Here is a 12,942-nt window from a genome sequence, read left to right on the forward strand (position 1 = left end):
CAAAGGGACTGATATAGCCCATACATACAAACGCCAAAACCAATCGCAAGGCACCTCGACCCGTGATGGTATATAAAAAGCGGAATGGAAAAGGCAAGAAAGAAGAGTTGAGCAGGGCCATCTGAAAGCAATACTTGCTATCATTCACAAGACCTTCACCTCCATCCATTCGCTCGTTCCCACGCCTAGATTCAATCCATTTCGCTCCCACCAGCGACGAACTCGTTCCTCTGCACCCGACACGGCGTCTTCCAGCGCCTCTTCAATATCGCAGGTTTTGAACTCGACGCGCAAGCCACTCCGACGCCACCACTCGAGCACGTCAACATGTCCATTCTTCGTCGCTCCAACAAGCACTTGGTTGTCAAAAATGATCTTCGACCCCTTCAGTCTATACCAGAGTTCCAATACCGGAACATGGCCATGTGTACTTGCAATGCGAGCGACGGATTCACCATGCGAATAGGGGATGCCTGATTCGTCCCACCATACAAGTGACGCTGTCTTACCAGACTGCGCTGCAAGTAGAACTGATTTTCCGATTTTGAGTGGGACGGGGTCAAAGTAAGCCGACGCCTCAGAGGCGCGCTTCCACCAGTCCAGAACAGCGATATGGCCTTCAGCAGAGGCAGACTCGAGAGCTCGCTCGCTGTACCGAAGGGGTAGTCCGGAATTACGCCACCATTCTAGGACATGCACGAACCCGGCACGGGACGCTCCATCGAGCGCATCAGGAAGGTAATCATTCGTCGGCAATTCGGGGCAGTTTCGCCACCACTCTAGAAGAGCTGTGTTACCGTAAACCGCAGACACACGAAGTGGAAGGCTTGATAGCCGCGGCGTTGACCAATACAGGTCAATTCTGGATTGACAGATATAGTCAAGGATGTCAGTTCGGGAGAACTTGAAGATTAAGTGGGCTGCGAGATTGGAAAGGGGTTTCCAGGGAGGAGCAGCCGATATTAGTTGTGTGATTTCGTGCAATGGTTTTCGAAGGATCGTGTGTTCAAGCGAGACGGGCGCAGTTGGGCAATCAGATTTCGGAACGAAGGGCTTCCAATGCTCCGGCATTGGAATTTTTGAATACACTCCAACCGCTGCCGCCGTTTCCCAGTCATTCAACGCCTCAAACACCATCGTCAAGAGCTCCGGCGGAAGGACAGGGCCATGGGGATCTCTGCCGGGAGTACTATTCCTTAGGGTTGTACTTTCGGAGCGATCGTCAGGTATTTCGGGAGTACTTTGTCCAACATCGCAAGACTGTGTATCGATAATGCCCGGCATTACTGCTCCATTTCCAATGCCAATGCTGCCCTCAATTCCGCTTACATTGAACGGCCACCCAAGCCCCTTTCTAATCTCCTCATAAAACATCTCCCGTCCTTCCCACGGCATTTCTACCAGCGTCTCAGGCGGTTCGAACCTTGACAAGACAGGAGGAAGGATTTTAGCCCACGGCCAGAAGGTACGGATCTCATCCAGTTGTCTTCCTGTGATGGGAGACTTCCATTCGAGCTGCATCATTTTAGGCACTAACAAAATGGTTTTGGATACGTCCCATCCACGGAGAATAGTCAGGGTCAGGCTTGAAGTTAAGCCCGAGACCATAGCACCAAGCGTTCCAGCATCCGCCGGGGCAACAATAAAGACGTCTGCCCAGTCAGCAAGGCTCGCCGCTGTAATGTTCATCCATTCTCTCCTATTTCGATATGTTTCGGCTTGCGGGACATCCGGGTAATACAAAAGGTTTTCCACACTGCAAACTGTATCATCTAGGTCCCTATCCGCAATCAAACGAAGCTCGATATCGGGGTCACGGAGTAGAGAACGCATCACCGTATCAGAAAAAGGGGTGCTCGTGGATAAAAGGACGCGATTGTGGTGCCTGCTCGGGGAATTCAATAACCTCATTTGGCCTGCTTTCATTATGTCGTTACCTTGAGAGGCAGGCTGTTTCGTTTTACTCAAGCAAGCGCCACTGCTAACAGCTATATTGCTCGTATTCGCCATCTCCATCCTCGAATCGATCGCCAGAGAAACACTCGTCTGCTGCGTTTGGGGGGCATGGGCACCGGCTTCGTGGGTGATGGGATGGGAGTGATAATCCATGGCCATTTATAAATTAATTGCCTCCGCTTTGAAGCCGCAATTTACTGCGGGAGGTAATGAACTAACCCTCTTGTCGCCCTCCTTTTTCAAGTCTGCTGTCAGCAATCAACCACTTCTCGCCGGGAATTCCGTAAGTTATTGAGGCATCATTGGAGGGCTGGGGGCTGCCGAAGCGAGGCTCGTGCGTTTGATATCCTCTGGCTGCCGTATGCTTGCTTTTTCTGTTGAATCTGATCACCCTGTCGAGCCAACCGCGTGCTGATCCGTGTCTGGGCGTTCTGGCGAGGATGGGTTTGCACGGACCTTGCAGAGGAGGCAGTTCTGATGTCGATATCGCGAAAAGAGAGCTGGCTGGCGTCGGTCCAGTTAAGAATGCGATTCGGAGCTGGTGGTGCCACGTTTTGGACGGAGTTCCTGGTGCTTTTTCCAACTTAGATTAAAGACCTTGCTTCCGTCACAGGGGCTGGGTTTAACTATTAGTTTCTAGGAAAGAATACACAAGGAAGATGCAATACAATGATAAGGAATGAATGTCCGCATGTCCGTCGATGAGAGTCGAAGGCCAAATTTCGAGGTGGAGCCGCGGTGTTGAGTTCACTAGGCAAAGGGGCAACGATGATGTCGATGAAACGGCGGCAAGCAGTCGCAGTGCCGAGAAATCCCCACCGAAACTCAACTTTGATGCCCAGCAAAGAAGAGCGCGAATGGGCATTGAGCAATATCGGGCTGCAGCTGCGGATGGACTACGGCCAGAAGCAAGGAGAGCTGAGGGATAGGGATACGTGGATGACTTTGGACAGAGTCACATAAAATTGGCTGTCTATGCAACTATCTGGATGGTTGAGATATCTGGGCCCTGAATGTGGATATCGAATACAAGCACAAGTTCACTTCCTCGCAAGATTCGAGTGCAATTTGTGCTCCCTCACCCCCAAGCTCACAATTGCACCCAGCACCGCTAGCCCAAGAGTCGTCACAAATACCCCCTTCAAAGCGTCCATATACGCAGCCAACACACCAGGCACCATTTCTTTCGGCAGGTGACGGATTTCATCCAAGCTATTGCGAAGTTTTGGAATCAGCCAGCCCGCATCGTCTCGATCGCCGAATCGTGACCAGAGCCCAGACTTCAAAATGTTTTGAAATACAGAAGACGCAATGGTGATACCGAGTGAACTTCCGGTGCTGCGGAAGGCGTACGATGCCGACGTCACGACTGCCTGGTGTGCATGGGCGACAGCTGAGATGAGGGCTACCAGAGTCGCGGTAAGCATGCCACCGTAGCCCAGTCCGGTGATGAACAGGTACAGGAATGGCGGCCAGGCTGGCGTATTGATCGTGAGCGTGGTGAAAAGCACGGATCCCACGGTGAAAAACAGGACACACGCGTAGTGTAAGAACAAGTAGCGGCCGGTCAGGCGCATCAGGAATCCTAGGCCCAGTGATCCAATGGATGTCCCCACGGCTTGCGCAATGAGGCGCGTTCCAGCCTGCGTTGTCGAGTAGCCCTGAATCTGGAGATATAGAGGGATGTAAAGGAACACGGCGAACAAAGTCATCGTGCAAAACCAATTTGTCAAGCATGCAGAGAGAACGGTTCGGTCCGCAAGAAGTCGGACAGGAATCACTGGTTCAGAGGCCACCTTTTCTTCAATGTAGACGAAAGCCAAAAGGGACACCCCAGACAGTATCAACGAGGCCAGGACCATAGGGTGTGTCCAGGGCTTTTGATTGCCGCCCGTGTTAATACCGAATAAGAACAGGACCAGCGTCAACACCAGTGCTCCCGCTCCAAGGAAGTCAATCCGCTTCCAGCGAGAGACATCGGTCTCTTTGACTGGGATTTTGACCTTCCACCAGACCAGGACTGTCGACACGACGATAAATGGTACCTGGATTAAGAATGCCCATCGCCAGCCCCAAGTATCGTTGATCCAGCCACCAAAGACACCTCCGAGCCCGCTCCCAACGCCGTAGCAGATGTTGCCAATGCCTTGCCACATTCCTCGTGTACGTAGTGGAACCAGATCAGAGGTAACAAAGGTCGCGATGGCAGTCAAACCTCCTCCGCCCATGCCTGCCACCACTCGGCCGAAGATCATAACCCATTCATCCTTTGCAAGGCCGCAGATGAGGTTTCCCACGCCAAACAGGATATTCGACACGACGAGGCCCGTTCGACGGGAGAAGATATCGGTCAGCTTCCCGCTGAGAGGTTGGCATGCGGCGTTGGAGATCAGATAAGCCGAGGCGAGCCATGAAAGCAGAGAGAGCGAGTTGAACGAAGACGAAATCGGCGCCGAGATCGTAGCCACAACGGTCGCGTCTTTGTGATTAGCCCGTCAGTATTCAGATTCAATTCTTGTGAGGTCGTCTGGCGGCTTCCAACTCACCCAGGGCAGCAAAGAACACTCCCACCCAGATACTCGCTTGGATGACCAGCAACTCCTTCAACGTCGGCTCGTCGGCCAAGGGCACATCGGTGTCATTGGGCTGTTCGGTTGGCAGTCCGGTAGCTACGACGCCGCCCTCCACGATCGCATTGTCTCGAAGGAGGGGTGTCGTCTCGGAAGCTGGCGCTGCAGACATATCTGGCCGGGTAATTCACTGATGCTCTCCTTCTAAGCCTTTCCCTCGACTTTCGTCAAATTGTCAGTGGTTGCCGAATTGCAAGACATGGTTGAGACGGTGAGATGCATGAACCCCCCGCGGCAGATCGGTTCGTATTCGCGCTTGAGTGGAGTCGAAGAGGTTGATGGTTGAAAAATCAATGCTCTCAAAGTCTTACTCAAAGTCTGATAGTTCACAAGGCTAGATGGGGATGCAAGTCTAAAGTTTGGCTGAATATATTCAAGCGAAAAAGTTCATTGTGTTGTTTCTTGAACAGTTGGCATGGTATTCTTAGGACCAGCCCTGGAAGGTTGGGTCACACTCCCCCAAGCAATAGGGACCCAGCCCCTTAAGAGACGCCCGCAGTTAACTAGAGCTTTCTGCTCGTCCAGTTCAAACACACTCCTCTTCCCTCTATCTTTTTTCTCATCCTTGATGCCATACACGTCCATTTCCAGAGAAAACTTGCTTATACTCTCTCTCACAACTTGCTCTAATCTCACTCGCAGCTCCGTATCCGTTTCCTTCCTCGTGCTGCCAGCAGTTACTGGAAAATCGCGACGGACTGCTTAAAGCGAATCTTGCCGTTGCGGATAAGCGGCAAGGAGCACGAGCCCAAATGAAAGTGCGTTCGAAGAAGTGTCGAAGCCGGCACCGTTGAAGACGAAGAGGTTACCTATAATCTCATCCTCGGACAACATTAACGATTCTTTGTCTTGTGTTATTAATTCGTTATTTCCAAGTTCAGATGCAGCAATAAGCCGGCGCATGATATTAGTCCTTTTGCCCGGCTCCTGGGCAAGAAAGGTTTGAAACCAGTTAACGAGCTGGCCAAGATAGCTCACCAGTTAACTCGGGACTGGACCGACAAGCAAGGCAATCATGGTTAGAAAAGCCTGGCGGCTGACCAGATGGATGACAGAGAGAAAGGCTTGAACAATAATCACAAAATTATTGCAGTTTTTCGTGCTTAATGAGGCTTCGGATATTCATCGATTGATTAGGCTATCAAGATGCCGGATCGCCCGTTGATCGGAGTTCCGTCGCTCCGAGAATCAAACTTCCGGCCGATGGTTCAGGCCAGCGGAAAGATATCCTCTCCCCGTCACCCCGACAAGCCTTGATATTGTCTCACAGTTGACGCAAAAAAAGACGCCGCTCGATGCTTACGGGATGCTTATATCAGTCACTAGGCACGAGGCCTCCTGAGATGGGTTCAGGATATCGGCGAAAGGTTCAGCTGGAGCCACGAAGTGCTGAGTGGCATCAGTCTCAGCTATCATACCCTGAACAGGGTATATGTGTTTCGCTAATTCAAAAAATGGTTATAAGGTTGGTCATGGCCCGATGAATTGTCAAGCCTGATAGTTGCAACACTCCCATCTGTTAGCTCACATATATTCCTACCTTTGAGACTCTACAAGTTCTACAATGGCATCTCCAATTCCAAAGCTCATGCGAGCCCTTATTCAACCCAATGCGGCCGAAACACGCCTGATCCTTACCCAGTGCGAAGTTCCTGTTCCCGATAAACGAGCCGGCGAGCACTTAATTCGCGTGCATTCCATCGCTCCCTGCGCAGGGGAGTTACTATGGCCAAAGAATTTCCCCCCGCCCAAACCTAGGGAATTGATCCCCTGTTATGACATAGCCGGAACAGTGGTGGCAGCACCAGAATCCTCGCCATTCCGTGTGGGAAACGAAGTATATGCACGTACCAACTACTTTCGACCCGGATGTGCGCGCGATTATGCCATTGGCGTGGTAGATGAGCTCGCCCACCGTCCGCAACACTTGAGCTGGGTGCAGGCGGCGGCAATTCCTCTCTCCTCGCAAACCGCTTGGCAAGCATTGTTTGTCCGCTCAGGGGTGGGAGGCTTTACCAGCGGAGCCTGGAAGGGGAAGCGAGTACTAGTCACTGCAGCATCAGGCGGCGTTGGAATTTGGGTCACGCAGCTAGCAAAACTGGCGGGGGCAACTGTTATCGGTACCTGTGGCCCTGAAAATGTGGAATTGGTGCACTCTCTAGGGGCAGTCGAGGTGATCAACTACCGAACCACGAATTTGCGGGAGTGGGCGCAAGCGCCGGAGAAAAAGGTGGATGTGGTAATCGATTGCATTGGCAGGAAATCTCTGGAAGATGCGTGGTGGGCAGTCAAGACCGGCGGGATCCTGCTCAGCATTTTTCAGCCCCCAGAACAGGTCAAACCCGAGGAATATACAGGGACGGGCGTCAACAGTATTTTCTTCGTGATGTCGCCCAACAGGGCACACCTTGAGGAAATCACCAAGTTAGTAGACGAAGGAAAATGTCGGTCCGTCGTGGATAGTGTTTGGCCATTGGAGCAGTTTGAGGAGGCCTTCAAGCGCTTGGATAGCGGGCATGCCAAGGGCAAAATCATTTTTGATCTGTCACTGAACAACTAGTGGACGTTCAATAGGTGGTTAAGCTGTTAAATATGTGGGCAAGACCAGCTAGATATCAATCATCGTCCAGATTTCACTTTTTGATATTAACGGTGTACTCAGAGATGACATAAGCCGCACTCACCGGGTTTATGTAAAACCGGTGGCCCGGCACCCAGTCGGAAAATTGCTATTCCGAGAATGGAACAAACATTCCAAACAGCCCAGCCGACTTTGATCGCTTTGACAGCGACATCTGTATTTCGGACAGCAAAAGGATTTCAATGCTGACCAGCAATGTTATTTTGGGAAGCATACACATGGGAATTCTAGAATAGGAAATGTCTTATCAATATCGTGTACTTTTGCAGCTTTGTTTGTTGCACGGAAACGTTGGATTGCAGCTGAGCGCCTCCTATTGATTTTCTGACAAGTTCCTCTTGATCAAAACTGCTCTAAAGTTAACGTGAAGATATGTTCAACAACTACAGGGCTAAGCCCGGCTAAACTTTTGCAAGAACTGGATCATTTTCGGAAAGGTGAGGGTTTTTGGACACAAGATGCGCTTGTGCTCCCTTGCTACCCGTCACTGACAGGGCGGACAACCCAAGTGATCAGCCGTTTGTATGTCCGATTCTCCCCAAATCCTCAAATGAGAGCGAACTTCCCATTCTCTCCGCCCAAGGAAGCTCCCTTTTCCGTCCTGGACATCAGATTGCGGGTCGTGTTTGCCCAATGTTGTCGATGCATCTGAGACATGAGGGGTTCAGTCAGGGGATCATCACCGTGCATTCAACGGAGTGTTGCAGTAGCAGCCACTGAGACCAAAATTTTATCCGTTGCGCGAAGTTCCCTCACTCCATAGTCACTCGAGCAGCAAATTCCAGCCAAACGCCATCCGAGCTCAACCGCCAATCGTGTGCATAGCCGTCGACGAGCGCCCTTGTTATCGTCAGCCGAAAGCGTGCGCGATCGAATGCGGTGCGGTGCATCTTCATGTGTACTTCCGGCACCTTTTTTACTCATGACTATTCCGATAAACCCGTAAATAAGCTCTGCTTCGGAACATTTTGGCTTACTGCTAGGATGAGCGAGCTTCCTCGCCACCTTCTGCTTTGTGGTATCGGGCCAAATCGCAAAGCTGATCACACCTGTCTCAGACTTCGGTCAGACTTTTCTCCACGTATATCCAAACGCATCTGATCAGAGTCATTGCACATTATTGATGCTCTGAGACATACATACCTGCGGATCTTCCGATTTTTAGAGTACTCTTTCAGTGAGCGTACTATTGTTTATTTTTAGCAACATGACGTTGAGAATAATCACCACGATGAAGGGCTTTTTCATTGCTAGGCTCAAATGTATACGACATGTTGTTCCTGAAAGATACTACGCTGCCAGTTGCCCAGTTGTACAAGCTGGGAAACCACATCAGCTGGAGACCTGACCCATCTCCCAGGTGATGCTAAATGGAGGTAGTATGCAGCATTCCGAAAGACTGACCGGATATCCCCCTCTTCGTGATGCTTGCGGGCTTCTTCCACACCCGGTTGCAGTCGGAGCTCAAGATACGATTGAGATATTTAAAGGGCCGTCAGTCCTCGACTGACCAGACTCTTTTTTTTTTCATCATCTTACCATCATTTATTCCTTGCAGAGACAGTTATTCCAACTTGCACACAACGCCGGCTCATATATCCACTTCCTCGCTAAGTTATATATACGAACGACTCTCGCTCGCAATACAAAAATGAAGCTCTCCTTCTTCACCGCAATCACAACCGCTCTCCTCGTTCCTTTCAGCTCTGCCGCCGCACTCGCCGGTCCCGTTACCCTCAGCTACGACACGCAATACGATAATGGGGGCCTTGACCTTACCCACGTTGCCTGCTCCGACGGAAGCAACGGGATGATTCGCAAAGGCTACAGAACCGCCGGCAGCCTGCCTAACTTTCCCCACATCGGAGGAGCCTTCACCGTCGAGAAGTGGAACAGCGTCAACTGCGGCAAGTGCTATAAAGTGACCTACAAGGGCAAATCCGTCCATATCCTTGCGATCGATCACAGCAATGCCGGCTTCAATATCGCCAAGAGGTCGATGAACGAATTGACAAACGGGCAAGCAGACCAACTGGGCCGGATTCAAGTGACTTATGAGAACGCTCCCTTGTCGGCGTGCAAGATGTAAGGCCGAATTAGACGAGAGTGTCTATTGCTGGAGCAGGCTGAAATCTTGGGAAGGATAGGGTTGGAAAATTGTGGACGCGAAATGATTCTTTAATATTTGTGGCATCTGTGGCGAGCGATCTATGAAGATTCAGGTAGATTATGATAATAACTAATGTTAATTTTTCAATGCTAGTTTTTTGCTTTGCTTATTCTCAATGAATCAATAGACACTCAAAATACAACGTCCTTTATTTAACGGACTCTTCAAGAGGCGCAGTGTACGGGATACGCAATGTCGCCGGTATATCAGCTTGCTCGGTTGACACTAATATTAGGCCCTAGGCTCTAGTCATTAACTCGCATCGAAATGATCTTCGACAATAGCAAATGCTTTCAATCCGTGGAACAGTTACGGCGTATCTATCATAGTATCGGTTAATCGGCCATGTTCCCCTACTTACCGTCGATATCGCGGAGTCGTAATCAGTACCTTCAAGGCGCCGTTGCGTTCGAACCTCTAACCACCATTCCAATATGGAAGTGTTATTGTCATGCGGCAGTTGATCTCCGGCGCATTGATGATCAGCCATGCTGCTCACTTGTCGGCTGCATGGAGCCAAGCATGGCGTATTCGCCCAAAAAACTAGAGAAAGAAGAAATGAAAAGGCAAGTACCAAGCCCTTTTCATAGCATCTCAAATCATTTCAATCCAATGAATGCGTTCTATCAGCCTTCTTTCGATCCTCTTCGCCTTGTTTTTTGGTCCTAATTACGTTTCACAGCCGAACAACGAAATCCAGGCATGGCTGGCCCGCCCGATACAAATGCGAGAGACATGTGAAAGATTCCGTATCAAGGCCATCTGGTCTCTGCGTGAAATATTATGGCGCGCTGAAGTAGGCTAACCTGGTGTAGATAACACGGACGGAAGACAATCGAGGAAATTGATGGATAACGCCAACATAACGAATATGCCACGCGCTTGTAAGACGTGAAACTACTCATCCCAATAAGTAAGTGTTCGGCATCTCGACTCGGGAAATATCAGTCTCTTATGGGTTGGGGCTATCAAGCATGTCAGCTATTGTGGTATGGTTTGCAAAGTGATTAGATCAATCGTCCAGTCCAGAATGACCCTTGATACAGAGCCCAGAATGGAAAGGCTAATCTAGCTGGCTCCAAGTGTATTGGATATGAAAAACTGAGCTTGAGGATCTCATCGGACAAAGGAATGCAAGGTGAGGAGTGCAATGCGTTCCCTCTTTGCCTTTCTTCAGCATTGCCTGATTAAGTTAGTAAGCCGACCTCATGAACCACATCCCACCCTTGATCTTCATTCCCGCTAACTAACATCATCCTCCAACTCCCAGGCAGCGCAGACGCTTGTCTTCAGCAATATCATTTCCGCCGCGACTTATTGGACCATGCATCTAGGCGATCAGGATCCACCATGCAATTCTCATTGCGACCAGTTCGCGTCAAACCCTGCATTACGCAATGACGATTGTTACTCTGCAGATTTTTTGGCTTTCCTTTGTGCGGAGTGCATCTTATTGCTCCTCATGCGGGCCAATGGACTAGAGCTCAATTGATACCCAGCTCTGCAAGCGCCTCTCTCGAAGCCGTGTCCCAGAATCGGTTCGCCTGCTCCTCGTACCTTTCCTGCTTGGGAGGCATATACCCTAGCGATCATGTCTAGATCAGCCTTGTGTGACTCCCTGATATCCGGCACAAAGCAATGTGCCAATGTATGACTAAGACTCCGGAGCTTATTCAGTACGTTCGCTGCATGTGCTTGCATTTACATATTGCTCTTGCTTTTCAGTAACCATTCCTGGATGCCTCGAGGATTTAATCCATGGTCAACTGTGCTCACTATGCACACTCTATCTGTAATTTTCAATCCTCTGGTAAGAGTTCCTGTGTGGGCATGGTGAACAAGTGTCTGTTTTGCCTAGCCGGCATTTTATGCCTGGCTTGGAGATGCTCACCCCTCAGTGATATGTGACATGAGATAGATCTTTTTGCTCGTGTAGCAATGATACAGAAGCAATCGGAGACTGGCTTGTATTGTGGAACTTGAGCTAGCAAAACTCCCAGGTTTACGAATGTAGATATTCGTACTGGTTCTCTACAATTTGCAATGCTAACAGATATCTATTAGGAGGTGCTCTGTCGCACTGACACCAGCAGGATTTATGAGCGATGCCAGCTACAAATTGATGTTGGGTTCTCATTACCGCAACTTCCTTCTTCCAGGAGCCATTTACGGAACGGACTCACTGTAGTATGCATTTGCATATCTCAAAAATTAATTATGTCGGGGACAACAGCAAGAGGCATACCTTGTTTATACCGGAACTAACAGTTCATGGAAGCTCAAGTGAAACTCGTCTTAGGTACTATCGCAATTCATTCTCACTACCCCTGGCTCTGTGCCGCTGGGACCTATAATGTTACACTGCAATGCAAAATTTTGCGACTGCCGGTTCAGGGCATGGCTCTTTTCTCCTCAAGCTACATAAATTGCGGCAGTTCCTCGCTATCGACTGCCTCCCTAGCAGTGAATTACAAAGGTCGGAGCCTCGAGTTCAGCTTATTCAATCGCATTAATCATGCACCGTCTCAATATTTTTCTCGCCCTGGCCGTTTTGGCTACCTCTGTTGCTGCGGCCCCTCTAGCCTCCCCAGAACCGGACGCTCTCCGTCTCAAGTGTACACCTGAAGAGCATAAGTTTTGTTCAGATTGGGTAAGTTATGCCGGAGTTTGAATCCTTCTAATCAGACCCAATCCGTTTCGTTCTGGCTTAACCCAGTCATAGTGCAAATCACCTCCCGGAGGCCGAAAGAAGGGAGGTCATTGCAGAGAGCAGGGAGGAGGGTATGTTGTTTCTTCCTTTTCAAGTCTGAAATATTCCACCTGCGGACATTGGAAGCAAGTGTTATTGTCAAGCTAATAAAATTATCATTAGCCGGTTGTGCATTTGCACTAACTCACTTGGCCGTCGAGACGGACATTCTCTAGAAGCTAGAGACGACCAACATCGGGATGCGGATGGACACAAACATAGCTTGCGTGATGGCCACGGCCTTGACGACGGGCATGGCCTAGAAGCTAGAGACGACCAACATCGAGATGCTGATGGGCACAAACATAGCCTGCGTGATGGCCTTGACGACGGACATGGCCTAGAAGCTAGAGACGACCAGCATCGAGACGCTGATGGACACAAACATAGCTTGCGTGATGGCCACGGCCTTGACGACGGAAACGGCCTTGACGCACGCGATGACCAGGGGCTCGATGACGGACATGGGCTTGCTGATGGACATTAAGCAACGGATAATTATACGACAGCCAATACCGATAGGTTGAACGGGGCCAAAGACCGCTCCAAGCTATATGAGGCCATCGTCGGTTTCATCGAACTTTGTGTCTCGAATTATGTCATGATGCATTCTAAGTGCCCTCACACATCATAACACTTTTTGAAATGATCTATGTGTTCTCGTCACTTAGCCAGACTTACATTCTCTCTTTTTAGTATGATTAATGATAACATTTGCTTAACTTCATCTGCCTCTCTAGCGGGTTATGCTCAAATGTCTGTTATGCAGGGACCATATGAAAGGACCCATGTGAAA

The 12,942-nt window shown here is 49.8% G+C and overlaps 7 protein-coding genes across 7 annotated transcripts; 3 read left to right on the forward strand and 4 right to left on the reverse strand.

Annotated features, from left to right (window-relative positions):
• Positions 1-144: 144 nt before the first annotated feature.
• Positions 145-1,926, reverse strand: UREG_01119 (uncharacterized protein; the record flags this gene model as incomplete). The annotated part of the gene is made up of 1 exon (XM_002541557.1): positions 145-1,926. The coding sequence occupies one exon, from the start codon at positions 1,924-1,926 to the stop codon at positions 145-147; it is 1,782 nt and encodes a 593-aa protein (XP_002541603.1).
• A 329-nt stretch (positions 1,927-2,255) lies between these two features.
• UREG_01120 (uncharacterized protein) lies at positions 2,256-4,698 on the reverse strand (the record flags this gene model as incomplete). The annotated part of the gene is made up of 4 exons (XM_002541558.1): positions 2,256-2,523; positions 2,625-2,899; positions 3,051-4,435; positions 4,503-4,698. The coding sequence occupies 4 exons, from the start codon at positions 4,696-4,698 to the stop codon at positions 2,256-2,258; spliced, it is 2,124 nt and encodes a 707-aa protein (XP_002541604.1).
• Positions 4,699-6,150: 1,452 nt separating this feature from the next.
• UREG_01121 (uncharacterized protein) lies at positions 6,151-7,146 on the forward strand (the record flags this gene model as incomplete). The annotated part of the gene is made up of 1 exon (XM_002541559.1): positions 6,151-7,146. The coding sequence occupies one exon, from the start codon at positions 6,151-6,153 to the stop codon at positions 7,144-7,146; it is 996 nt and encodes a 331-aa protein (XP_002541605.1).
• A 771-nt stretch (positions 7,147-7,917) lies between these two features.
• On the reverse strand, positions 7,918-8,500 carry UREG_01122 (uncharacterized protein; the record flags this gene model as incomplete). Its single annotated transcript, XM_002541560.1, is given in 3 exon segments — positions 7,918-8,276; positions 8,371-8,396; positions 8,415-8,500. The coding sequence occupies 3 exon segments, from the start codon at positions 8,498-8,500 to the stop codon at positions 7,918-7,920; spliced, it is 471 nt and encodes a 156-aa protein (XP_002541606.1).
• Positions 8,501-8,878: 378 nt separating this feature from the next.
• UREG_01123 (heat-stable 19 kDa antigen) lies at positions 8,879-9,524 on the forward strand (the record flags this gene model as incomplete). The annotated part of the gene is made up of 2 exons (XM_002541561.1): positions 8,879-9,312; positions 9,491-9,524. The coding sequence occupies 2 exons, from the start codon at positions 8,879-8,881 to the stop codon at positions 9,522-9,524; spliced, it is 468 nt and encodes a 155-aa protein (XP_002541607.1).
• A 166-nt stretch (positions 9,525-9,690) lies between these two features.
• On the reverse strand, positions 9,691-9,887 carry UREG_01124 (uncharacterized protein; the record flags this gene model as incomplete). Its single annotated transcript, XM_002541562.1, has 2 exons — positions 9,691-9,717; positions 9,759-9,887. 2 exons carry the CDS (start codon positions 9,885-9,887, stop codon positions 9,691-9,693), a joined length of 156 nt encoding a protein of 51 aa, XP_002541608.1.
• Positions 9,888-11,912: 2,025 nt separating this feature from the next.
• UREG_01125 (uncharacterized protein) lies at positions 11,913-12,633 on the forward strand (the record flags this gene model as incomplete). The annotated part of the gene is made up of 3 exons (XM_002541563.1): positions 11,913-12,047; positions 12,120-12,178; positions 12,270-12,633. The coding sequence occupies 3 exons, from the start codon at positions 11,913-11,915 to the stop codon at positions 12,631-12,633; spliced, it is 558 nt and encodes a 185-aa protein (XP_002541609.1).
• Between the last annotated feature and the right edge of the window lie 309 nt (positions 12,634-12,942).

This window comes from Uncinocarpus reesii, genomic scaffold (assembly GCF_000003515.1).
Source record: "Uncinocarpus reesii 1704 scaffold_1 genomic scaffold, whole genome shotgun sequence".
Lineage (NCBI taxonomy): Eukaryota > Fungi > Ascomycota > Eurotiomycetes > Onygenales > Onygenaceae > Uncinocarpus > Uncinocarpus reesii.